Below are 25,887 nucleotides of genomic sequence, written 5' to 3' on the forward strand. Positions count from 1 at the left end.
CTGTAATTTGATTTTCAGATGAGCTCATCTTCCTCTGTTATCTAAACCAACAGCAACAACCCAATGATAAATGTTGCAGCCTCTCTTGCAGTAATGTACCATGAGCGTAACATGATGCTCTGCTTAAGCAGGACATGGCTGCAGATTGGCTGCAGCCCAGGCTCTGCTCAGAGCACATGCGGTACGTGGTAGCATGGTGATTGGTTGACTCACTTTCTAAATTAAGATGAAAGGCTCAGTTGGAGGAGTGTGGTGTCTGCCCCTTAACAACAATTACACGCTTTATTTGGTGAGCTCCCTCTGCCAGCCTTGCTGCTGTGCTGTGTGGAGGGAGGGAGTGTACAGCCATCCAGCTATCTCCAAAAGGTTTCTGTTCATGACAGCTCTGTGAGGTTTTCTAACACTGCTTGTGATATCCTGGAAAGCACGACATCAATCTGCATCAAGCAATTCATTTATAGGTGGCTGATATGTCTCGGGGAAACCACCTATGCATTTTCTGCCACTAGCAATGTGCTCTTGTTTTATAATTATTGAAGCATATGAGATCACCACCACCTTTTACAGCCATTTATTATCCAAGGCCATTTCCCATTGCAGTATTTCCATTACATTCCTGGGCAGCCTGGTCTAGTGTTAGATATGGAAGTTGGTGGCCCTCCGTGCAGCAGGGAGGTTGAAGCTTGATGATCCTTGAGGTCCTTTCCAACCCTAGCCATTCTATGATTGCAAAGCTGAATGCCCCGCTGCCCTGAGATATTGCTGAACTTTCCCAGAGATGAAAGTGCTACATGGAAATGTCTTTCTACTGCTGGCATCCACAAAACTGGACCAATTCACGGTGTACAGTCGTAACTGCTCTGGATTGTTTTGTTGCCTAGAGGTGCCAGACCTTGGCATGGGTTCACAAATGATTTTATTCATGGTCAGTTCCACCCGCATGTACAGAAGGGGGCTGCATCAATGCTTTCCCCACTGCTTGTCAGTGAGACCATGTATGTCAGAAGTGATAGTGTTGTTGTTCCAGCGCATGGAAATGAAATCCCAAAGCAGTCAATTTTAGTCTCTTGTGCACCTGCTGTTGGCATGCAACCTCCTGCAGAAGATAGCATAGTTTGAAATAAGTCATCTCTTCTAACGATGTGTAAAATCGCACGCGAATACCCTGAAGACTGCCCCAGAAAATCAACGCAGCTCATTCACTGCAGCTTGTTTATAGCTGTGCCTTCATCCATCACCAAGCATAGCTGCACTTTTAATGTATTTTCAGTCTTGCTATCACCTTACTGTTGATGTGGCAACCAGAGAATCACAAAACCAGGGGGAGAGGTTGGGCAAATGCTGAGGATGCCCAGGCTTTCTGTGGACGTCAGGTGGATGCCTTCACTTCTGTACAGCATATGTAGTATAATGAAGATAAAATTCTAAGTCATCAGCAGATGAACAGCAGAGGGGCCATGGGTGGGGGGTAATTTGTTTGCATTCAGAATTTCAGTAGAAATTATATGAGTAGAAAACACAGTGAAGGGTAACTTCTGATGTTATTTATTTCTGTTGGATAAAGCAAATGGGCTTACTTCATAGAGGCATTTCAAAGTGTATGGCAGTAATAGAAATTGAACACTGTTTTGCTGCTGCTGAAAGTCCACAGTCTGTTAAGCAAACTGTTCAAATGATCACTTTCTCAATTTCTCCAGGAACTAGATTACAATTACAGAGCTGAAGTGAAGAAACTCATTCCCCACCTGGAGTATTTGGATGGAATGCCAGCAAGCCAGACTGCCGTCTCTCCTTCCAGTAAGATGAATGAGGACTGGCTAATCATCAAGGAATCCATCAAGGAGGGTGGTTTGCCCAGAGACATTTCATGGTTAGGTACGTCAGATTTCCCATCAGGGTTCGTTTTTCAGGTTATGAAGTGTGAAAAGGAAAGCCAAAGAGCTAGCTGGCTTCTTCAGAGCCAAAGCTTAATTGCAGAGAAGTGACAAAGGACTTGGTCGTCTTCACGTGGGAAATGGGGAAGCTGGAATTCAGCATGCTGCAAATTTAAATGAAAGCTGTTCAGTGCTGGCCACCAAGATCAGAGAAATGCAAACGACTTGTAAAGCATCGAGTAAATCCAGCAGTAGCTGGGAGCCTGTGCTTAATATTCTTTGTGTGTGATTAGAAGAAGCAAAGTTTGGAAACTGTTTCAACAGCTGCTCTCAGCATTTTCTTTCTATGGTAGGAATCAATCCCATGTTGCATGGAAGTAGCAGGATTTTCTACTCTGGTGTAATGATACCAAAGGCAGTTTGGTCACCACTTCCTAGTGGCAGCGGGTTCCTAGCAACTGAGCTGCATGATCGTGAAATACCTCCATTCCACTTTCTTTTTCTCCATGATTAAGCCCATTACATTCATTAGGATAGAGTAAATGGGTGGAAAATAAATCTTTTGTCCCCTTGCTCGTAGCCTTGGTTATAGTTCAAATGTCTGTACTCTTACATATCGTGCTACATGCACTTTGCCACATCCCATTAAACATTACAAAGTATTTCCTATAACTGCTCCTGTTGCTTCCCATTAACGCTGGCAATGTCGTTGGCTTCCTGACCCCCACCACTGCAATTTGCCTGCCAACTGTACTCCATTAAAAATTTAGTTTGTTCTGGAATAAATACATACATTTGTCATTTATTTAATCCCTGCGGATCCAGATCATTAGATGCAGTAGTAGCTATGATAGTGAAAAAATCCATTAGAATTTGATCCCTCAGTGATCCCCATTTGGCAGGATCAACTGTGGTTCAGAAGACTAGTAACAGCGTGGACTGAGGGAAACTGTGTGGAATGAGCACAAAACTAGTTTGTTTTGTTGTCTAGCGTAGCTAGAGTTATGTTTTTGCCTTTGGCTATAAACTGGTAAGTTCATATGGTCAGGTTTAGGCATCCCCATGTTTTCTTCTTTCCTACTGCAATACATACTCTGCATCTGCTGTGTGTTTCACGATTCTTTAGGAACAACTACAACCAAGATAACTTGAAGGTCTCTAACATTCAGCTCTTAATGAAATGACCATAGTATTACAGTGCCAATTGTAGAGCTCCATTATAGAGCTGCTAGATACTCAATACTTTAAAGTGCAAGCTATTCATCCAGGCATTGAAATGAAATTTGCCCTCCTACAAATTGGTAGCTGCACATGCTACTGGCACAGCCTTGCTCTGCTCCCTGGACAGCAGGCATTTGAGCAGGTAGGAGTTCAAGGCTCTGTCTGCCTCCACTAGCTTTTGTATAATCCATCCTATCCTATACCACTATGAAATTCAATTATCACTTTTCTTTCTGGTGTGAGAAGTGGCTGTCTGGAAAAATATTACTGCAATTCCCAGCTTTCCATAACTTGTGTATGTGGTTTGCCCTAGTTGATAACTGGTAAAGTGTCTGTCACTACCAGCATTGTGGTGGTGTGGTTTACAGCCACTGTACTTATGCTGGTAAAACTTCTCTCTTAGGTCCATGTGCAATGGCAAGGCAGCCTGGATGCAGCCCAAGACCTCCTACAACTTCCAGACCTGGAACTGCACAGTGGTCTGCTAGTGCAGGAAGGTGTAGCAGTTCCCGTCTGTTGTACAGCAGCTCTCCTCTTCCAGATCCCACTATTTCTGAAGACCTGTTTCCAGATGACTCCAGTGATTTGACACATGGTAATGTAATTTTTTAATCTTGTTCCTTCCCTCACCTCCACCTGCTTCTGGATATTATTATTGCTGACAAAAACCTGGATGCTTTGAATAACACCTAACTATGCCACGGCTACACCAGGCTCAGCTAACATGAAGAAACCTGGACACATCTTATTCAATCTTTGTAATGCAATCCATACAGCCAAGTTCTCTAGACAGGCATGCTGATGCGCATTGCTCCCCAGTGGATTATGCTCTGGAAGGTGCAGTATGTGTTCTGCAGACTTATACTGCAGCAGGATAACTACCATCAAAAACCACTTGATATATCATTTCTACTTGCCCAGAGAAGCTGCGGGTGCCTCATCCCTGGAGGCATTCAAGGCCAGGTTGGATGGGGCCCTGGGCGGCCTGTTTTGATGGGTGGCAGCTCTGCCCATGGCGTTGAGGTTGGAGCTCAGTGATCTTTAGAGTCCATTCCAACCTAAGCCATTCTGTGATCAGCGACTCCATCCTTTTGGGTTTCCAGGGTTGGATCAATAAAAAGATTCAGTTCCTTGGTTTCACATACCTGATCTGCAGGCAAGCTCAAACCTCAGTTGTGCCAGTGCCTTGCTGTGCCCTGATAGCCTGCCTCTGCCACATGGGAGCACCACCATGTTAGCATAAATAGAGATGAGGATGGAGGGCCCTGTCCTGCCCAGGCTCATACAGAATGAATGACATCCATGCTTCCTCAGCTGCATCCTTGTTCTTCTGGGGGCAGGTGACAGCATGGACATAACATAGGTCAAGGAAATCAAACTGGAGAACAAAGATGTCTTTGAAACCTGCTGACTGGACTCCTGGGAACAGCTGATTAGAAAGAGAATTCACTGTTCATAGGAAATGTAGGACTTCCCAAAGCATCCTTACCTCATTTCCCTGGGGAGACTTAGATTCTGAAATTCCAGTATCTCTGAAGGGGCTGACTAGATAAGGAGAAGCAGTGGTTGCCTCTCCCAGGCACCAATCCCACCTCAGTTCCTGACTGTAGGTAGGAGTTAGGAAGATGGTTGGGATGAAGCAGTGTGGCATTAACAGCTGGGTGTACATTCAGAAAAGTGCATGGAAGCCGAGTACAGCTTGCCAGAGAATGAGACCATAATTTTACTTTTTAGGTACTAGAGCTACTGATAGTGACCGTTTTACCGAATGCTCACTGCTTCTTTCTTCTCCTTTGCTGCCTTGTCTCTTGTTTTGACAAGAGCATCTGCACAGGCATATTGAGAACCAAATTCCGCTCAAGATCAGCTGAAAAATGACCAAAAAAAAAAAAAAAAAAATCCATATTCTGTTTTAATCTGGATCTGTTCCCTACTCTTACTACCTAGCCTAGCCCCACAAATGTGTGTACCAGCACAGTGGGGGAGGCAGGGCAGGAGAAGGAAGAAAGAGATTCTGGGAGGAACAGAGAAACTGCCTCTTAGCATCAGTGTCAGCCATGTGAGCTACACAGTGAACCTACACCATAAAATATTACATCCCTTTGTATGCAGGAAATGATGTTGACTGATTTCAAAGACAGCACAATTTGCCAAATGCTGGAATGATTTATTTATTTTTTTCTTTTCTCTTAGGACTCAGCCAAGTGATATGTGGTAACCCCATCAAGGCCCTTCGTGCAAGGAGGCTAAAGCTAGGTGTATGTTTTTCCTGTATACTTCATGTTCCTGCCTGGTCGCCCACATAAATCTTATGATAAACTGAGTTTCCACTGTGGTTTGAGTGGCTCACTCTCTTCTATGGACCCCAAGCCCCACGTTCTTGTCAACCTACTAATCGAAGCCCAAGTCAAAATGACAGTATTTGGTGGCATTTCTACAATAACTATTTAGCAGAAGATTTTTCAGTGGTTTGATGTTGGCGTGGTCAGGTCTATGAGGTGATTGCTGTTGATTAAGTAAATACAAAGTGTGTTGTTCTCAATGGTGGAGCAGTCCTGTGGCTGTACAGGTTAGCTTGTTCATGTCACAGGGCCAGTAGCTAAGTGAGAGAACACCCATAGGGTGTGCAGTCTGGCTTATGATCCCTCTATGATCCCTGAGGTTCAGCGTGGCAGAAGTTCCTGAGGTCATCAAGGCTACTTGTGTCATTTTTCAGCCACCTGCAGCGAGCTCCTTGAAACTGCACAATCTGAAGATAGAAAACCCTGACATCTCTGTAGGAGGAGGAGATGTGAGCCAGGAAGACGTCTTCTCTGTACCGAGAGCGTGGAGAGAGCAGCATCAGCGGCGGTGAGAGTGTGGGAGAATTCTTGTTATGCAATAGAGCAGGGATTCGTTTTCTGCTGTAAAATAAAACAAACTCTTTGGCCACCTGGTGGCTGTTCTGTGGGACAGCCTTCTGCCTTCTCGCCCTGCAGATTGGGGGTGGCTCATCCCTGCTGGGAAGGCAGTGGGATAGGGAAAGGAATGCTTTCAGATGATCAGACATTATGTCTGATCCATTTAGGATGATTCTGCATATCAGCAGGTAAGTGGCAAAGCACTGTAAGTGGCTAAATCTGCAGACTCATTGTTTGCCTGCACTTCGCTTACTGCATGTTCTCAACTCAAGACTGTCCTCAATGGTGATGCACTTCCTGTTGTCCAGGTGCCTGCACACAGCTCAGCAAGAAAGTGTCATCCCAGCAGCAAAGCTAGCTATAGATGATAAGGAAGAGGATGAAGGCTGCAGCCCAGCCAGTGGTGCTGAGAGTGAGCTGAGGGACACCTCAGATGAGGATCTCATTGAAGGGATTTCACCTGATTCTACTTGCCACTCCTGTCTCTCCCAGTCCTCCTCAGGTATTGGACCTAAACCTCTAGAGAAGGGTTGACACCCTTCTGTAGGGGCCAGTGCTACTGACTGTTGACTGATACATTTTTTAGGAACTGCGTTGTTTCATGAGGTCTGGCACCTAGTGTCTGCTCAGGACATAGTGGCCAATTGCGTTGGCCATCAGTTGGTGTATTTCAACAAAGATCTGTAGAATTAAGGGAAATAAAGCTCTTCTTACACCATCTGAGTGTTCTGACAAGATGAAGGATGTGCCTTTGTCTTTCATCTTGTGTCACTGATTTGTGGTGGTGTCAGGTGAGTGTAAAATACTGTTGTTCCGACCGAGCTGTTTTACCCCAGTTGGCACTGATGCAGGTAATGTCTGAGCTGATGATTAAGGTGCAAGTGGGCTGCTGGGAATTCTGGGAAGACATTCACTAGAGTGTTTAAAAATGAAATGTGCTCTTTTGCTCAGGAAGAAAGCCAAAGACCTCTCTGGAATTGCACTTACATGAATGAGAGCAGAGTTGTTGAATATCGTATTTAAGGTTATTAGAAACATTAATAATGGTTATTCCAAGTAGAGGAGATTAAAAAAGTATGACTTAAATCTATTTCCACTGTTAATAGTCACATTTTTTGCTTCAGTAGGTATTAGTGTGTGAGATGTGGTTTTACATTTATTTCAAGGACTAAATGAAGCTATTAAAATTTGGAAAAATATATAATATTTTTTTTCTAAATATATTTGTAACAAAAAATGTAAGCATCCTAATTAGAAAAAATAATTGAGCAATTCAAAGTCTCGTCTGTATAAAATGTAAAGTAAATGATATCTCCTTAACAAGGATAGAAACAGATAGGAAAAATGTAAAGAAATGGCCTATTGTCCAGTGACCACAAAAAACTTAGACCATGATCTAATGATCTATTTAGATTTAAAATGATTTTTACATTTAATATGATTTCTTTAGATTGAGAATGATTTGCTGTGATCTCCAAACATCTCAGCGTGCCAATGCCGTACCTCACAGAAGTGGATGGGCATAAGTGTAGTTGTTGAGATCTGTCAACAAGGTTGACTGAATGGTTTGAAATCTGGTGTCACCTAGGGGTGGAATGGATGACCCAGATCATAAACAACTGGCCCTCATGACCAAGGTTCATATAGAACAAACAAAACAAGAGCCTTTGGTCACTGTCCCTAACAGACATACGTGTTTTGCAGAGCAAATACCTGATGGAAGTTTAACAACTGACTGACTTTATTCAACAAAGTACTTAAAAATGAACTTGACTTCTGTGAGCTGAGACTTTGTTTGAAGATTTGGAGAGCCACTTAACTGTAGAAGTTTGTCCTACTTGATGTGATTTTCTGGACACATCAGAGCTCGTTGCTGGAAATAATCCTGACCAGGAAAGGACAAGTGACTGGAACTAAACAGCTCCTATTTAAAAGTGCATGAAGCATCAGGTCTATATAATCTGCATGCTTTGGAGTCTTTCAGTGATATTTCAGGCTCTGGAGTCAGGCATGCCATTCTTTCAGCGTATCTTTAAAACAAACAAAAAAAACCCAAACATCAGATTTAGTCATTTTTAAAGCACATGCTGTGGTAGGAAAATTTATATGGTTATCTGCACAGTAAAATGCATTAGGAGATATAAACACAAATTTTCTGTGCCTGGGTTTGGGTGGCACGTTCTTTAGATAGTGTTCCTGCCACGGATTCTGCACATCAGGCAGTTAGGTGCAGTTGGGTCCTTTAATAGACAAGCAACTGGATCCCTGCTATATATAGGATGGTTTTGAAGCATGTACGTATGCTTGTTATATCTGTAAGTCACCAATATGCATTTTCTTGTGTGTGCTGCACCTGAGGATTACATGGGCTAAGAAAACTCATCTGTGATCTTTGTGCATTGAACTTCAGAGAGATGGATGGGGAACTCAGGTGCTTAAAACAGGTCAGGGTGAGCACTGGCCAGCAATGGCACAGGTGTGCTTGGTCCTGCCTTGGGACAGGAGGTTGGGGAGCTTCTGGTAGTGGGCGTAGTGGTGATGGGTTGACTGTTGGACAAGATGGTCAGTCATTTAGCACATTTAGTACGATGAAGCAATAAATTGCTGTGCTTCTGCCCATGTTTCAGATTCATTACGTGCTCAGGAAAGCCAAAACCACTGTCTAATTCCGTATCCTCCAAAAAGTCCTTCACCTGCAACTCTGATGGGTTTTGCAGCAAGACCCCGGGAGCTGAGGAAGCACAGGGCAAGGTGCCTGAAGCTAACTAGCCCAGAGGAGGGCAGGCAGCCCCAGCAATGCCAGGCAAGGGCAACTCAAGAGACTTCAGCTCAGCTGCTGGGCAAGGGCCTTGCTCTGCTGAGCTTGCATAGCGCACCGGCAGCACAGGAGTCTCTGCCCTTCAGCCCCCAAGGGCATTGCCAGCCTGATGGCAGCACTGCCAGGCAGAGGCCTATCTCAGGACCCGCAGCTTTTGGATCAGCAGGCATCAGGTATGTGCACAGCTGGCACTACACTTTCCTTCTATACCTCCGGAGATGGGGATGTTGACTCCACCTCCTTCCTCTTTTAATGCCTCACCGTTCTTTCTAAGACATTTTTCCTGATATCCAACCTGAATCTCCCCTGGTGCAACTTAAGACCATTCCCTCTCATCCTCTGGCAGTTACTGAGGAGAAGAGGCTGACCCCCACCTCACAACAGTCTCATTTCAGATCAGTGTAGAGAGTGATAAGGCCTCCCCTGAGCCTCCTCTTCCCTAAGGCCTGTGCTCCAGACCATTCATGGCTTCGTTTCTCTCTCTGGACACACAGATCCTCTGTTGCAGAGGGTTTTAGTGGTACTTTGAGACTCCTTGAGTAAAGTGTGAGTTCTTGACATTCCACTGTGGCTTTTTTACCTTGAGACTTTTATCAACCCATGTTAGAAAACGCTTAGAAAAATAATGTAGGCATCAGATAAGTGTCACAGGCACCAAAACATGGCTGTTTCTAGATCTTCTTGCTGTAAAGTTGACATTGAATTGCTTCTTTGACTGCAGGTATCCAGATCCAGAGTATAATGCCACTGTGGTGTTTTTCTCTTTTCCTCAGCCCCACCCTGGACAGGAGTCCCTGCAGAGTGACCAGCCATCCCCAGCCAGTTGTCCTCTCACCCCCAAGCCCCTCAGGGAGGGTTGGGCTGCTGAATGCTGTTTGCCCTCCAACTGCTGGGGCAGTGCTGCAGAAGCTGCCGGCCAGTCCCTCTGTCTCATCAACGTCTCAAAGCAGGAGTCTCCCATTCATAGCCCGTGTGTATCAGACCCATTGACGCCTGTCATCTCCACGCACTGGGTGCAGTCCTGACACTTGGAGGATCAGTGCCATCTTTCAGCCACCTCTGCAAGATAAAAGCAGAACTGTGCAAGTAGAGCAGTTCAAACAAATGCCATGATTTGCCTCAATTAAGGCTACAGCTGGTCCAGAAGTACTTTCTTTAAAGAGCACCTGCTGATCAACAGAAGAGCTAATCAACCTCTTATGACAGCCAACGTGGTTATTTTTTGCACAGTCTTCATGCACTAAAGCAGAACAACTCTTAATGTATTTCCTCTCTCCTGCCTCGTGCCCCACTCTGTGGGTGAGGCAGTGGCAGTAAACCAGCAGGGCTCAGTGCCTGCCAGTTCCAGGGTGGGCTGGAGGAAGTAGGAGACGTGCAGCATTCCACCTCATGCTCAGCAGCCTGGCCTACAAGCATCCCTGCTGTGTGTGGCTTTTGCAGAACTCAGCATTCGGGGACAAAGCCAAGGGTTCAAGGCAGCATTGACCTGAGCATGTTTGCGTATCATATGACTGAGTCATTTTAAATAATGCAGAGGCAAAGATGAGGCAGGGGAAGTAAGAAAATGATCTCTTGTTTTATAGTGGGGCATTTGCTTTATAGTTGGTTGAGATTCAAAAGAGCTGGTTTTAGTGGCTGCAGGCTGTGGTGCTGATCCCAGTGGCTGTGCCTTATGAATTTATTGATGTTGCAGTCTTAAACAGCATCATCATATTTTTTACAGTTTCAGTTACCGTGTTAGATATATATTTTAAAATCACTTGATGAAACAGTAATTATGTGATGAGTTAATTAATTGTTTTATGTCTTCTCTCTACCAGTCAGCTAAAAGTAAAGGAACGGAATGGCAGGGAAAGCCCAAAATCTTCAGCCTGTTATGGGTGCACTGCTTACACTTAGAAAATATCCTGCAGCTGGTAGCTAGTTTGCCTGGTTTTGGTAGGCACTAGAGAAAATCATCCATCAAAAAGCATCAAAAACCACTTGGTGTGTGATCCATGAAACACTGTGGACGAGGCAGATGTTGCCGAATACCAATGCTTGTGTCATTAAAGTGGCTCCTCGGATTGACTCTTTGCCAGTGTCACTGGCCATGACCATGGCCAAAAAGAACCTGACCCAAGGAAGTGGCAGCACAGTTTTCAGAAATAGTCTGCAGCAAGGTAACAATCAGGCTCTTCTTGTGCAGGGCTGTAACAGTGGGTGATGGGTAGGAGCACGCTCTTTGGGTATTCTGAGCCTCCTTCTCAGTTTGTGTCTTTGGTTTCAAGAGGGCAGAAAAAAAAGTGTAAGTGGGTTTTTGTGCTTAGAAAACGAGGCAGCTGGACTGGGCTGCATGAGTTGTGCGGGTGCAGAACTCTGGGTACAGATTTGGAAACTGCTCTCAGAAGTGCCTGGGAGTTCTTCTCTCAATGAGCACTACTTGGCTCTGTGCATGTTTGGGGCAAGGAGCATCGCTGCAGTGGGGGGGGAGGGCTTGGAGGTGTCATCAGAAAAAAGGGATTTATCCTTACATTGCTAAATCATAGATCAGGACAAGGTGTCTGCTCTACCTATTGATCATAGAGTGGCTTGGGTTGGAAGGGACCTTACAGCCCATCCAGTTCCAACCCCTGCCAGGGGTAGGGATGTTTCCACCGGCTGCTAGGCTGCCACACTGCTGTCTGTCACTGCTTCCAGGGATGTCACAGGGACGTCAGTCTGTCCAGTGTCCTCACCACAACTTTATACATAGCACAGCTCTTACGCGTTGCTCGTAGCTGCTGTGCTTACTTGTATTTGAAGGCTTTGTAGAAATGTGCTGCTTTGCGCTTGGAACGTGTTCATCTCCATTGCCAGATGAAGAGGAGATGCTGTCTTTGGCTGCCAAGGAGGAAGAAGCCCAGGAGACATTTAGGGAAGAAAGTCTTACATACACATCTCATTTAAACACAGACTACAGGTCAGCCCTGGATAATTTCTAGGGTGGTTTCTTGGACAGGCACTGTGTTCAGAGCCCGAGTGTCTGGTCTCAGTGCTGTGCACAGTGCACCCATGGTAAGGCATGGATGCTTCTGGGGCGATGGCTTGAGTGCCTCGTGCTTGGGTAGTGCCAGTATCTCTGCTGTGTAATGGGATTTGAGGTGGCTCACAGTGCAGCCTGGTCTGTTCCCTGGCAGTGACTGATGTTTGGTTAATGCAGGGAATAATCGTTCTTTTTCTGAGTTGTAAGTGGTACCCAGGCTGGGGACTTTGAGAGGATGATGCTGCCATGCACAAGTTGTCATATATGATTAATTGGAGACAAGATAAGAAGAGGCTGCTCAGCTGCTGTACAAGGCTGCAGAGGCTGTTGTCTGTAATTACTGAGCTGTCTGATGGCAAACGAGCTTGGCAGATGGAGGAAGCCATCAAGACAGCTCCACAGTGCCCTGGTGCCCCTCGGTGCCACGCACACTGCAGGTGCTCCTGGGAAGCTGAGCAATTTTTCCCCATCAGGGGGTTGGAACAGGTGATCTCCAGCCTCGTGTCACTTCCATATCTGTGCCATGATTCCAAGATTAGCCCACATGGCATGGCATGGAGACAGGAGCAGGGAATATGCCATCTTGTACATCTCCTTGCCAGCTTGGAAGAGAGTCTCCTTTTAGTGCTTGCTATTCCCAGCAGTATTTGGAGCACTGGGCATCCCTGGAGGGATGGCTGCTGCAATAGGAGGGCGTTTTGGAAGGCTGGTGGCCTTCTGTGCCACCAGAGGCTTTGCACTCAGCTTTCCTCAGCAGGGCTGGAGGCCAGAAGAACTTCCTGGAGCTCAGGGTGTGGATATGGCACTTCTCTGTCCCAGAAGAGGGAGTTGCCAGTGGGACTGGCAACTAGTTGGGAAGTGACATCGTGGTGCCACCAAAAGGAAGATAACCTCGTGCTGACAGCCTCAGTCACACCCTAGAGGCAATAGGAACAGTTCTCTGCTCCACAGTGGTTTTCAGCGGGGCCCTTGAACAAACTGTTTGGTCTGTCTGAGAAGTGGTATAGTTTGGTCTTCAGTTTCTGATGTTCATCTGTTTTCAATCTGTAAGGAAAAAAGTGGAGTGTCAGTTCTCCTGTCTGAGGAAAATTGTGGATGCCCCTGTGCTGAGGCAACCCACAGCTTTTGCTGAATTTGGTGAGCAGGAGGAATGAATATCTTGAAATGGACACTAGAGGGAAGAAGAGAGTCTCACAAGTTAAGTTTTAAAAGTGAAATGACTGGAAAACCAAATGCAAGCAGGTTTGGATCACTTGGGAGGCATTCAGCAGACAGTGGGCTCAACCTGTCCTTCGTCACATCCTTTTGTGTCCCATGTGCTGGCTCATGCAGTGCCCCATCGTCTGTGCCTTCATGCACCACCTACCTTGATTTCTTTGGGGCTATTTTCATAGGAAACTTGTGCTGCACAAGACCCCATGGAGAACACCCCAACCCTACCTCATTGCTTGTGCTGTATGGCATCCAGCAGTGCTATGCACAACCCCAGCACATCCTGAAGAGATTGTTTTTGCTGTAGGTCACAATGCAAGCTCTGCCAGGTCTGCCACGGGCTCAGCACCAGGATGGTGAAACCCTGGCACAGGTTGCCCAGAGACCGCCCTATCTCTTTCCTTGTATCTAGTGACAGCTTTGTGGTTTTGAAGAAAAAAAGAGAGCTGTTATTTTCCCCATTCAACTGCTGTTGCACAATACTGATTTTTTTTGGATTATGCATGGTTCAGGGGGAGCTGGAATCCAAACACAGATCTTTGGATTAGATTAGTGGAATGGAAAAACAAAGGAGAGGCCATTGTTGCTATGGAAAAAGTGACAACTTTACCTTAAGATCAAGCAGACTTTGCAAAGAATGGTTAGCTTGTCTTTTTTTTAGTTTGCAGTTTGAACAGAATAAACACACGGGTGGCGATAAGGGCTTTCCAGTGTGTCAGACCTGAGGGGAGAGAAGGTGAGCAGGGCAGATAGCTCTTGGACAAGGAGCTGCTGGCAGCCAAGACAACTGGTGTGATTTGCAGAGGAAGGTAAGGAAACGAGGGAACATTCTGGGAGGTCTCAGCTATTTACATTCAGACAATACGTGTGCTGGACTATGGAAACCACCTCTGTTTGTGCTGATGGTGTTCAAAGGTCTTGCAACTCTTGGCTTCTTTTGCAACTTCAATGAGGTGGAATTAGAGCGAGTGGGGAAGTCAGGAACTGTGACAAAAGGCCTTATAGAATTAAGATTGGAAAGATAGCTAGTCCAGCCATCAACCTGTGGCTGTGACCACTCTAGACCGTGTCACCCACTGTCACATCTGTGCTGTTCTTGAGCACCCTCAGGACAGTGACTTCCCCACCTCCCTGGGCAGCCTGTACCAGTGCATCACCTTATAGTACCTCTTAAGAAAACACCATCCCATCGGTTAATACATTCTGTCACTTGCTCTTATTACATTTTTGCAATGAGATAATTACAGGAGAATAGAACACTGTGAAGGCACCTGTCCTTTGGGATCAGCTACAGCTAATTCACACTGAATGCTACAACCACCTTTCCCGAAGGCACTGCAGTTCTCTCTTAGCACAGCTGGCTCTGCAGCCAGCCTGCCTCTCTCTTCTCTCATGTGTCAGTGGTTGATGCCCTGTTGAGGCAGCATCTGGCCAGCACTCTCAGAAACCTGGTTTGAATTTTGGGCGGTCCTACGTGGAGCCAGGAGTCGAACTCAGTGATCCTTGTGGAGTCCCTTCCTACTTGGGGATATTCTGTAATTCTGCAGAGCTGCTCCTTTGCTCTCTGAGCCCTGCGCATGTCTCGGCAGAGATCCCAGGATGCCGGTGGGATTTGCTTGGTTGCTTTTAATGGGCACTGGGGCTGTTCCCTGTCATATAGAATTTATTCATGTTCTGGTTCACAGAGCTTGAATGGTCTTTCAGATTTCCAGTGCCTCATTTGCAGGGTGATTCACAGGGTGAGGATCAGGTTGATTTGGAGTAAGAGACCCAGAATGTCCTGATCTAACTAGCATTAAAAGAAGTCACAGGGCTGCCACTGTCATGATGGGCACAAGCAGCATTGGGTCCCGCTCCCATCACCCTGCATCCTGCTGCAAGCAGTACCTTGCTGCTGGCTGGGGCAGACTTCATGCTGCCTGCACTGCTGCTCTTAAGGACAGAAGCTGGGAAGGGAAACAGTCACTGGATGAGCAATTAGCACACTCAGATGGCTGAAGAAGGCTTACAGGAGCCTTGTGTTGACTGCCTGCTTTGAGCAGATTCTGCTTTGGGTAGGGAGAGCAGGAGCTGGCTCTGTGCTCGCTATGTTGGCTCCCTGCAGAGCAGACCCTAACAACAACCTTGTCACCCTAACCCTGCCATCGTAACCCCAACCCCTAGGCCTGTGTCGTGTCCAGTTACAGCCGTCAGCAGGTGCTCAGGAAACAGTGAGCCAGGATGAATAATGTCTCCTTATCTTGCTATCTCCGCTGATACGTACCTGTTGCGCAGGATGAGCAACCATCAAAACTTGCCCTAAATGTTCACCCGGCCTCCAGCAACTGGTACTTCATAGGCTTTAAATTTAATTTCTGAATTAAACACGATGTTCACCTACACTGTGCCACCCCTCCCACCCCAGTTCCCGTTGGATCTGATGGAGAAAAGAGCCCCGTGACCCCAGCTCAGCCCTGCAGCATCCCGCCTTTTCCTTGTTTGTTTTTCTCCCCTTTGGAGCTATTCTTTACCTCCCATATGCCGTAATAATTACAAGCGATAACTCAACAGCTGCTCTGCTATTCCAGGCTCTGCAGAGCCACGCGCCTCCGCCTTCCCTCCCTCCCACGGAGCCAGGTCAGCATCTTGGCTCCAGCAATCAGGGATTCCTGCGATTTCTTTGACTCCAGAGAATCTGGGCCTGATTCCTCTCCATCGCCATCTGTCTCCCGCCCGCCCTGCCAGCGCCGAGGGGGCTGGGACTGCAGCATCCATCTGTTACCATGGAGAGGGACGGAGCAGGCAGGATGCGGCCCTGCGGTGCCTCTGGACGGGCATCTCTGAGTTAGAGCCCTGTGAGCTGCCCAGGGGACAAGGAGTTGTCCGGTGGTGGCACGACTCCTGAGCTGTCCAAACCTGAAGCAGCAGATGGGTGCCATACATGGCACCCTCCAGCCCTTTTGCTGCCTCAGGCATGTGTGGCATATGTCACCGTCACAGCTGGGCTTTCCCCATCCCTCAGAGCTGACGCTGAGGGTGAATCCATGCAGCAGCACCAGTGCTAAAGGGGTTGTACTGGAAAAGCTCCCTGGGTTCAGCTATTTTATAGCTGAGAAAAGCAGGGCTGGGAAGCTTGTGTGCTGCTACTTGGTGGTGAGCAACACAGCTGCAAACTGGGCTGGTAGTTGTGTCTTGTGCTAACCTGGGCTGAACCTGGGAGGCTTTGCAGTAGCAAGGTCAGGATCCAGAGAGCACCAGCCCGTCCCTGAAGCATCATAAAAGGCATAGTGGGGTTGGGAGTCCATTGCTGGTGCTTGGAGGGGAAGAAGGTGCAAGGTCTTATATTAGGCCATCTGTGGCACGTGAGGGTACCCTGCACCTTCTGCATCCAAGTGCTCAGCCACAACCCTTCACCATACGGTGTGCTTCCTCACAGCTCTGCTCAGTTTCACAGGTCTCGCACTTTGCTTTGACTCTCCATGAAGCTCTCCCAGCAGAGGTGTCACTGAGGCAGGGCAGCCAGAGCACTTGCTGCATTGCAAGCACATGGGTTGGCTCCTGGTCCCTTGCCGAGCTGAGCCCTGGGTAATGTGCAGCAAAATTGCAGTGCTTATCTGCAGCTGAGCTTTGCAGCAGGCGGACTGCAGTGAGCTGCTTATTGGTTTCCTAGTTTCAGTCTTTTTGATCGTGTGCCACAATTAATCTGATTCCCTCAGAGGCGGGATAAGTAGGAGTCAGAAATGAAATTGTAATCATCTACGCCTTTGGCGTGAAGGGAAGGAAGAATTTTGCAGTCTCATATCCAGTCTGGGAGCTCCAGGAAAAGCCTAATGCAGCCAACGACAGAAACAAGGCTAAGGGACGAAAGGAAGCAATGGGACCGGGGCCACATCATGGTACCAGCAGCCAGCTCAGCTGCTTCCTCGCCCTGGTCAAGGAGGTGAAGTTTTATGGGTCAGTGGGAGGAGGTGAGCAAAGGGGATATGGAGAGGGGTCACCTCAGGGGTTACATCTGCAAGTAACTCTTTTGACTTGGTCCAATGTGATATGATTGACTCATATCACACACGGATCAAAAGCACCTTTTCTATAGGACTTCTTTGCTCAACAGCTGCTCACCATCCTCTATGCATTCAACCGGCTCTTCCAGCAAGAGCGTCACGCCTCACCTTCAGTTCTGCTCCATTCTGTTCTGGGTGGTTTGGCAAATTATTTCTCCGCTTTCTTGAGGCTGTTTTGAATGGTAGCTCTTTTTCAGGTTGGATATTATGAAAATTTTTTTCTCCTCAAGAGTGGTGATGCACTGGCACAGGCTGCCCAGAGGGGTGATGGTGTCACTGCCTGGAGGTTTTTGAGAGCAGTGGAGATGTGTCACCAAGGGACGTGGGCAGTGCAGCTCTCAGATGTCTCTGCTCTGCTGCCATCGCATCAAGTGCAATAAAAGCAGCCACGAGCTGCACTGATGTTCTCATTTGGAATACAATGCTCCCTTCCATTTAATTAAGGATTATTCTTTTTTATGAATTATGAATTAACCTGAATTAAAGGAGCATTTATTCCAAATGAGAGTATGTACAAGAAGATTTCATGTGGTTCCACTAATCTAATCTAAATTTTTCCTCTTAATTATTTTGGATTAATTTTTCAAGAGCGCACACAGCGCTTTCATTAGTGCAAACATCAGCCAGGCGTGTGACAGGTGCTTTGAAAGGGAAATACTTCTATTCTGCAGGCTGCGCTCTTGATACAAACACATCCTTTAGGCTCCCCATATGCATTATTCTCTTCCTCATGGAAGAATAAGTTATGCCAATGCAAAAGGCACTACTTTCATTTTCCAGGGGTGTTGTTCCATTTTAATTACTCTGACAGATTTAAATCAGTGCAATGCTGAGTGCTAACAAGGCTCGAGCTGAGGTGACGACCTCTCCTTTGCTGGAAGAGCCTGGATCTCAGCTGTGACATAGGGTGCATCTCAGCGAGGCTCCCAGAGCATCATGGCTGTGGGATGTCACAGCACCATCCAAGCTGGCTGTTAAACCACAGGCAGTTCCTGGGGAGAGGCTGTCCCAGCAGTGATGTCACGGGTTTATCCCACCTTCTGCGTGGGTTTGTGCACTGAGGTCAGGCTCTCTAAAGTGATCGTCAGCTAGCCAGATGCAAGCCAGGGGTATTGGTGGTTTTTGGTTTTGAGAGCCTGAAAAGATCTCTCCATTAAGCTTGCTCTTGGCCAAGAGTACATGGTTCCCAACAGGCACAAAATGCAGACTACACATGGATTTAACTGCTCTGTGGCTCTAAGCAGGTACCTGTACCTCTTGTTGGAGTCTGAGGTCCCAAAAGGCCTTGAAAAGCCCACACCTGGCTTGCTATCCCTCCATTGAAATCACAGCATGATTTCTTTGATGTAGATGAGTGGTTGAGGATGCGTATTGCAGGGAGAAATCACTCGGTGTCAGGACAGATCCTGGGGGACCTAATGGGAATAGACTGGGATCTACATGGAGACCTAGCTGCATACAGAGAAACTCCAGTACTGGGTTAGAGCATAGAATCAAAGAATTGCTCAGGTTGGAAAAGACCTTGAAGATCATCAAGTCCAACCCACAACCTAATCAAACTACCCTAACTAACAACCCTCTGCTAAATCATGTCCCTGAGCACCACATCCAAACGGTTTTTAAACACATCCAGGGCTGGTGACTCAACCACCTCCTTGGGGAGCCTATTCCAGTGCTTCACAACCCTTTCTGTAAAGAAGTGTTTCCTGATATCCAACCTAAACTTACCCTGAGGCAACTTGAGGTCCCTTCATCCTGTCACCTGTCACCAGTGAGAAGAGACCGATCCTACTCTTGTTGTGAGCACCTTTCAGATATCAGAGGAGAATGATAAGGTCTTCCCTCAGCTTCCTTTTCCCCAGACTAAACAGCCCCAGTTCCTTCAGTCGCAGTTCCTGAATTCTCATAGGACTGGCCAACCAGTGTCCTGGAGAGCATTCAGAGAACAGCAGGTGCTTCCAAGGGCACGTTGCTTGGCAGCCATAATTTCCCACACATTTCTCATCCATGGACCTTGCCTCCTCCATACTTCTCATTTCTCATCTCTTCCAGGTTGAAGGTCCACCTGGGCAGAGCGTGCCCCAAGTGCTCCCCACCATTCCTCACTCATACAAGCCAAGAACACAGCCCCAAATTCTTCCTAAACCCAACGTGTCTCTATTAACTCTGATGACTATTGCCCCTTGAGCTTTCCTCGAACCTCTCTAAACGTCTGCAAATAGCTGCATCCTTCAGCAAAGAGCAACCCAGGTCTGCTCTCTGTCCTATTGAAGCTGACCTCACTTCTTGCACTGGAAAGAGAATCACAGAAGCAGGCCAATCCCCACCAGCCTTCCCTAGGCCATGTGTGACTTCACAGTCATAAGTCATGTCGTTTCCATACTGACATGCACAACCCACACTTGCAGGGAATCTGTTCCAGACCTTTGATAGCTCCTCGCTCCTTCTCTGTGTTGTTCTGTTACATTTGGCTTTGAGGCTGCAGAGAGGGGCCTTTAGGGACATGGGATGCCTCAGAGCACATCTACACCACAGCTCCTTTCCTTTGCTTTGATCCTGGGCAAAATGCATTGGCAAGATAATACTTGCCAAAGTGCTCAAACTTCAAACTTCAGACTTCTTTGAGGACATTCAGCCTGCCATAATAGCAAGGATTGATGGCACAGTTTGGGTCCTGAGATGAACTTTGCTGCAGGTGAGGCTGTAATGTGACTCTGCTTTGACAAATAATTCTTAATTCAAAAACCAATCATTTTGCAACAACTTTCCCTTCCTCTTGGCCCTGCCACAAATCTGCTCTCCCCAGTCCATTCTCATCTTTCCTTTGGCAGCTAAACCCATTATCTTTATTGTTTCAGGGCTGGGCTTCTTCCTGTTAGATCTCCTAATTGGATTTTTGTCTTCCAATCCCTTTAGTCTCTTCTGTGCTTCTATAAAACCCTTTAACCCTTCAGCATCCCTCTGCCTTGCTAATCCATTGCACCCAAATGCTTCCGTTTCACTCCCTCTAGGCAGCATCTCGCATTCCCCACTGTAAATAACTGCGCTGGCATCTGGCAACCCTTCAGCAAGCCTAAAGCCAATTCTACTCCCCTCCAGGAGATGTAGGGCCACCTGATTTCCCTCTTCTTTCCTCCTTTAAACCTGACTAGATCTGGACCAACATTTCCAGCAGAATGTACTGACTTGAGGTGTCACAGCTGAAGGCATCGTAAAGCTGGAGGTTTTCTACCCAAATTCAAGCCTGGCGGTGGCATAGGCGGTGGAACATGATCTCTTCTCAGCAGGATGCTGAGGTGTGAGCACAAGAGGAGATCTGGTATCAAGGTCCTCACCACATGGCCTTTCAACCTAGGCCTGGGTGTCTGAGGAAGAAATATTATGGGAAAGAAAAGTATGTGGAAAAAGGGCAGAGACCTAGGATGAGAGGTAATGGCCTTAAGTTGCACGAGGGGAGGTTCAGGTTGAATGTTAGGAAAAATTTATTCTCCGAAGGAGAATTGATGCATTGAAACAAACTACCTGGGAAGGTGGTGGAGTCACCTCCCCTGGAGGTGTCCAAGAATAGGGTAGATGTGGCTCTGAGGGATGTGATGGGTTGAGGAGTAGGCTTACTGATCTTAGTGGTATTTTTCAACCTTAATGATTCTGTGATTCTGTTGGCCAGGAGTGGGTAATGTGGGGACAGGGATGGGCATGAGTCTGTTGGAGGCATTAAACACGATGCCAACAGTTTCTGCCCTCAGACTCATGGCACATCAGGCCAAGGTGATTTTATTGCTGCTCCTTAGAAGCTGACTCAGAATAATGGATCTTCTAAGAAGGATTGAACGAGTTCCTGCATTTTGTGGCTCATGTTACTATGTCAGTTTGAATGGATAAAGCAGCTCTGAATTGCTCCACATAAACATGCATTAAATGAGGAATTGAATCAATACATGCTGGGCCTTTTTCCAGACCTAGAGGGAGACCAGGCCCTCTTGGAATGGCTATTTCTGACTCCCACCTCTGGTAATGGCTGGCTGGGGATTTGGGGCTGCTCCCAAAGAAGAAACCAAGAGAAATCAATCATCCAGATACAGCCTTATCAATGTGTGGAGTGTTGCATGGCTGAGGATGAGACATCAGCACTGACAAAAACTGGCAGAGTAGACCTGAAAAAGCAAGAAGGGATCAATGCTGGCTGCAGAGCTGCTTCCCCCCATGCTCCTGTAGGGCTGTGGCTCTGCCTCATAACTGCCCCCAGCCCTGTAATTGGGATGATGCTCCTTATGGAGGCCTGGATGTTTTCTTTATGGAGATAGAAAACACCCCACAGCTTTCCATGAATGTCATGTCCCTTCTTTCCCTCCATTCACTCAATGGAGAAATCTGTGTCCGAGATCACAGTCATGGTCCTACCAGCAGCATTGGGGCTCTTGTAAAAGCTGATGCCAATGGAGAGCAGAGGAGCATTGGAACATCTGAGCAACATCTCATTAATAGCTATGCTGGCACAGCTAATTAATGGAGTGAAATGAGTGCTTGGAGATGGTATAATGGAGGGGTGAGTCAGGCACTGCCCTACACATCGCTGATCCCATGGTTCCTCCCTCCACTGCACTCAGCCTATGCTTCAGCTCTTCTCCTGGGAGCTGGAAAACCTCCCCTGGCTTCTGCAGGGGAGGACACACGAGCAGCACCAAAGCTTGCAGCCATCGGACTGATGGCAAGAGCTCAGGGCAACTGCTCCATCTGAGGTCCATGCCTTGATCACAGTCTCATTTGAGTCAGAAGGGACGACTTAGACTTTAGAATCATCTAGTCCACATCCCCTGGAATGAGCAGGGACAACTACACTAGATCAGGTGCTCAGAGCCCCATCCAGCCTGACCTTGGGTGTCTCCAGGAACAGGACACCCACTAATAATGACACTGATTATTGTCACACCCTTGTGACAAGGATTTCTCATGTAGGGACCCCAAATCAGTGTCACAAACATCAAGCAGCCTCATGATGGGAAACAAAGCCCTGGTTAGTACTGACCTGGGGCTGAAAAGGTGACCTGGAGGTGTAGGATTATCACAGCAGCCCTCTGACCTGGTGATCCTTCCATGGGCTGGAGGTTAGAGTGAGGGAAGGGTCATGCCTGTTACATTGATCATTTTTCACTCTTTAAATGGGAATGTCTAGCACAGGTTGTCAGTTAAAAAAAAGAAACAAACACCAAAGTCATGCATCGTGCAGTGTTGCTGAAGTTTACAATTCCATAGAGCACTCACAGCTTTTCAGGCTTTGCCTGCAAAACCCTGCTATAAGCAGGAATAAATGCAGCTCTCCACATCTCCCAGCAGTGCTAGTGAGCCAGCAAATGGACTAAAAGTCTGCCTCAGCAAGACAGGACTTCACCTTTAAACAACTTGGCCTTCCTGGTGTCACATGGAATAAGCACTGCCTGCTGCTCACTAACAGCGTGGGATTTTATTTGACTGGGATCATGTTTTATAACAGCCCGGCTCAGTTTGCATGTTTGCAGCAAGTAATCACTCCGGGGCTAATAGCAAATTCACTCCCAGGTGCTTAATGATGGTATTTACTGGTGACTGCAGAAAGTAGCTGTTTTAGGTCTGTGGTGATGATGTGGTGATTAGGGTGAGTTAATTGGACACAGGACAACTGGGTAATTGCTAGCGATGAGGCAGTGAACTCCCAGGTAATTGCACCTTCCCCAGAGGTGTGCTGCCATTAGCAGCGTTACAAAGGCAAGGCTGGGAGGTGATGACAGGGGAGTCATTGTCTCTACCTGGCGGTGCTGAATCAGGGCCAGGAAGTTACCCCTTCTCCTTCCTAAGAAAAATAACGCTTGATCTGTTTGTTTTCCTCTTGCTTTCTTAGAGGAGAGATGCACTTGTGGTAAGAGCTGTGCGTCTGTCAGCCTGTGCCTTCTCCTCATAGTCTTCTTTTCCTTCTTTTCAAACTCTTACAAAATTAAGAAGATATACTCAGCTCCAAGGCACCTACACGTGTACTGAGAAGAGTTCCTGAGGGGAGGAAAGGGAAGCAGAGGCTGACATTGTGCCCTCCAGACAGCACGACCCAAGCTCTGCTGGACACTAGTGGGGCCCAGGGGAGGTGTTCGGACAGAGCTCACCCACAGAAACACTCAGTAGAAGCTTCAACTTTCTTCATGGGCACCAGCAGCACCAGTCCTGCTTCCTACAAGAGCAGTCATCATTAACGAGGTAATTAAAAGCAGGCATTCATTTTCTTTTAAATGAATGTGGGATCTGAGGGAGTTTGCGTGGTCACTTATTGGAGCCCTGGTGGCCCTTCAGCAAGATTTCCCAGGTGCCAGCCATCTCTACACGTGTTTGGGCTCTGCGGGACATTGCTCATTGAATGGACGTGGACTTGGGAGGCCTCACCCAGCCCTGGTCCTCCTTGCCGGGGCTGGGAATGCCCTGCTTAAGTGGCTCATTATCCATCTGCTAGGGCCTTTTCATTTGGTTTCATTATTAAGAGACAAAGACGTGCAGTGTGTCCTTCTCTCCTTTTTAATGAGCTCTCCTCTCCCTGTTTCATGAGAGGGAAAAACTGCAGCAAAAAATAGCACAGCAATCTTCAGTATGAGGTTGTCCTGGCAATGGGGAGAACTTGCGGCCCAGAAGCTGGGAGCGCCAACCGGAAAGTTATACGGATTTTATGCAACAGATGCTCCTGAGTTTAAATCAATACAAACAGAAGTGCTGGCACAGGTTCATGTGGCTCCATTGACACGTCCAGAGCTGCTCCACCACAATGGTTATAGATGGGATGAGCAGTTTAAGCTGTTCTCACCTATGCTGGCACAAGATGGCTCCCAGGTCATGGATGGACCCCTTCCTCTCTTCTGTATGATGCTGTTAAGGTGAATGTGTGCTACTTTCTACATTAATGAAAAATAAAATGGTGTACGTATTTGCACACCAATTTTTTGGGCTGGTTAACTAGTGCCAAGCTGCAGCAAGGTTCTCGAAATGACAGGACAAAGCTCCTCAATGCTGTTTTCAAGACTTGGAAGCAGTAAGGTGCAGGTGAAGGCCTGAACACAGGACTGAAAGGCTGAGTGTCCAAAACTATTTAGCTTCTCTTCACCCTTTTTCCATTCTCTTTACAGTACAGGGATACAATACCTTTGTCACGTGAGGGCATGGGAGAAGCTTGCAAAACACCTGCTGAAGTGCTTTGAAGACAAAAAGCTGTACGTGCAAATGATAAGTTGTATGGGCAATCTAAACAGACTTGGCTATAAATCTTGTGTGCTAAATGGGGGACGAGGTGGTGGGTGGTACCCACCCCTAATTACAAGGCTCATCACCTGCTCCTGTCCCAGCATAGCATCCTCTTGGCTGGAGAATGGCTGACACCAACACCTGGGCAGAGGAAAAACCTGTTGTGCTAGTCAGCTGGAGAGTCAGGAAATATCCCTTGGGAGGAAGTGGGTGCCCACAGTGGGTCAGAGGTGCCACATGCTTTGTCCTCAGGCCTCGGTGATGCAGCACAAGGCTCAGGACATGGAAGAGATTTGCAAAGGGAGCCAGTAGGTAGCTCCTCTTTAGATGCACCTCCATTTTGACCCAGTTGTTCTTGACAATCACTGGCAGAGCTTTCTGTGCCTCCTATCCGCAAGCTCCCACTCCAGCTCTGAACCTGCCACATCTCCTCCTGATTCTTGTGCGTTGAGTTTCTCCAAGAGATTTCTCCATGAGCTTGGGGGTCCTGTGCAACAGAATCATAGAATGCTTTAGGTTGGAAGGAACCTTACAGCCCACCCAGTTCCATGGGCAGAGCTCAGGCTGCCCAGGGCCCCATCCAGCCTGGACTTGAGCACCTCTAGGAATGGGGCACTCACGGCTCTCTGGGCAGCTGTACCAATGCCTCACCAATCTCTGAGCAAAGGATTTTCTCCTAACATCCAACCAAGTTGGGAGGAACTATTGATCAGCCTGAGGGTAGAAAGGCTCTACAGAGGGCAGGCTGCACTGATGCTCTCTGATACCTGATTCTGGGGGTAGAAGCTCTGGCATGTGCTGACCTGGTGGTCTCACACCCACCTGTCAGCCAGAATGGACCTCTAAAAGCCTTAACTGGAAGGAGAGAACCAACCATACCCTTCAAAAGAAGCACAGCCCCAAAGCGTAGTGCGAGTTTTAAGAAGTAAATAGCAGGTGCTCTGCTTTTGCAGTGTTTCTGGGTCACACTTCTGATGCGCCTTCACAGCAGTGGGAGGTAAAACCTGGCGGTGCGCGTACGTGCCAGGAGAAGCAAGATGCCCACAAAGCTGTGCCTGTGGGGCGATGGGGCTCTCCTGGGAGCAGCTCTGTCAGGTGCCTTCAGCCTTTTGCTCAGTCTCTCTGTTGCCTGCTGCTCCCTGTGTTTTGCATGCACTTACGACCTTGTCCTAAAATAAGTTCTTGCATGCACAGCACACTCTGAAGAGCACCTGGAGTAGGTTTGCTTGGCCAGGCACCTGTTTTGGCACAGGCAAGATGGAAAATTTTATTTTTCCAACCAAGACTTGAAATACATTTCCAAGCACCCAATACTTTTTTTTTTCCCCCAAAAAAATCTTCATTTTCCTTTGCAGCCAGGACACAGCATTAGCCTCTTGAAAACCAGGCCTCTTCAAGTTGTCTGGGGCCGCTTTGAATCACTAATTGCTTCTGAATACATAGGCCAAGCATTTTATCACTTAAAACTCCTGTAGCAATTCAAATGTATACAACTGAGAAGCCTCTTTCCATGCATGGTGGGGATTGGTATAGATAAGGATTAAAATGGAAACAAATTCAGCCCTGG

General features: G+C 47.2%; 1 protein-coding gene across 1 annotated transcript in view; it reads left to right on the forward strand.

The window, feature by feature from the left end:
- LRRC56 (leucine rich repeat containing 56) overlaps positions 1–10,860 on the forward strand; it is a 59,898-nt gene extending 49,038 nt beyond the window's left edge. Inside the window, exons 10-16 of the mRNA XM_042884578.1 lie at positions 1,698–1,875; positions 3,499–3,690; positions 5,289–5,353; positions 5,812–5,945; positions 6,304–6,497; positions 8,623–8,986; positions 9,587–10,860. Coding sequence (XP_042740512.1) covers positions 1,698–1,875; positions 3,499–3,690; positions 5,289–5,353; positions 5,812–5,945; positions 6,304–6,497; positions 8,623–8,986; positions 9,587–9,803 — 1,344 coding nt within the window. The 3' untranslated portion in view covers positions 9,804–10,860. The remainder of the gene's footprint in view (positions 1–1,697; positions 1,876–3,498; positions 3,691–5,288; positions 5,354–5,811; positions 5,946–6,303; positions 6,498–8,622; positions 8,987–9,586) is intronic.
- The last annotated feature ends 15,027 nt before the right edge of the window (positions 10,861–25,887 follow it).

Source organism: Lagopus leucura, unplaced genomic scaffold (assembly GCF_019238085.1).
Source record: "Lagopus leucura isolate 7727_CA_CO unplaced genomic scaffold, USGS_WTPT01 Super-Scaffold_100044, whole genome shotgun sequence".
In the NCBI taxonomy this organism is placed as follows: Eukaryota; Metazoa; Chordata; class Aves; order Galliformes; family Phasianidae; genus Lagopus; species Lagopus leucura.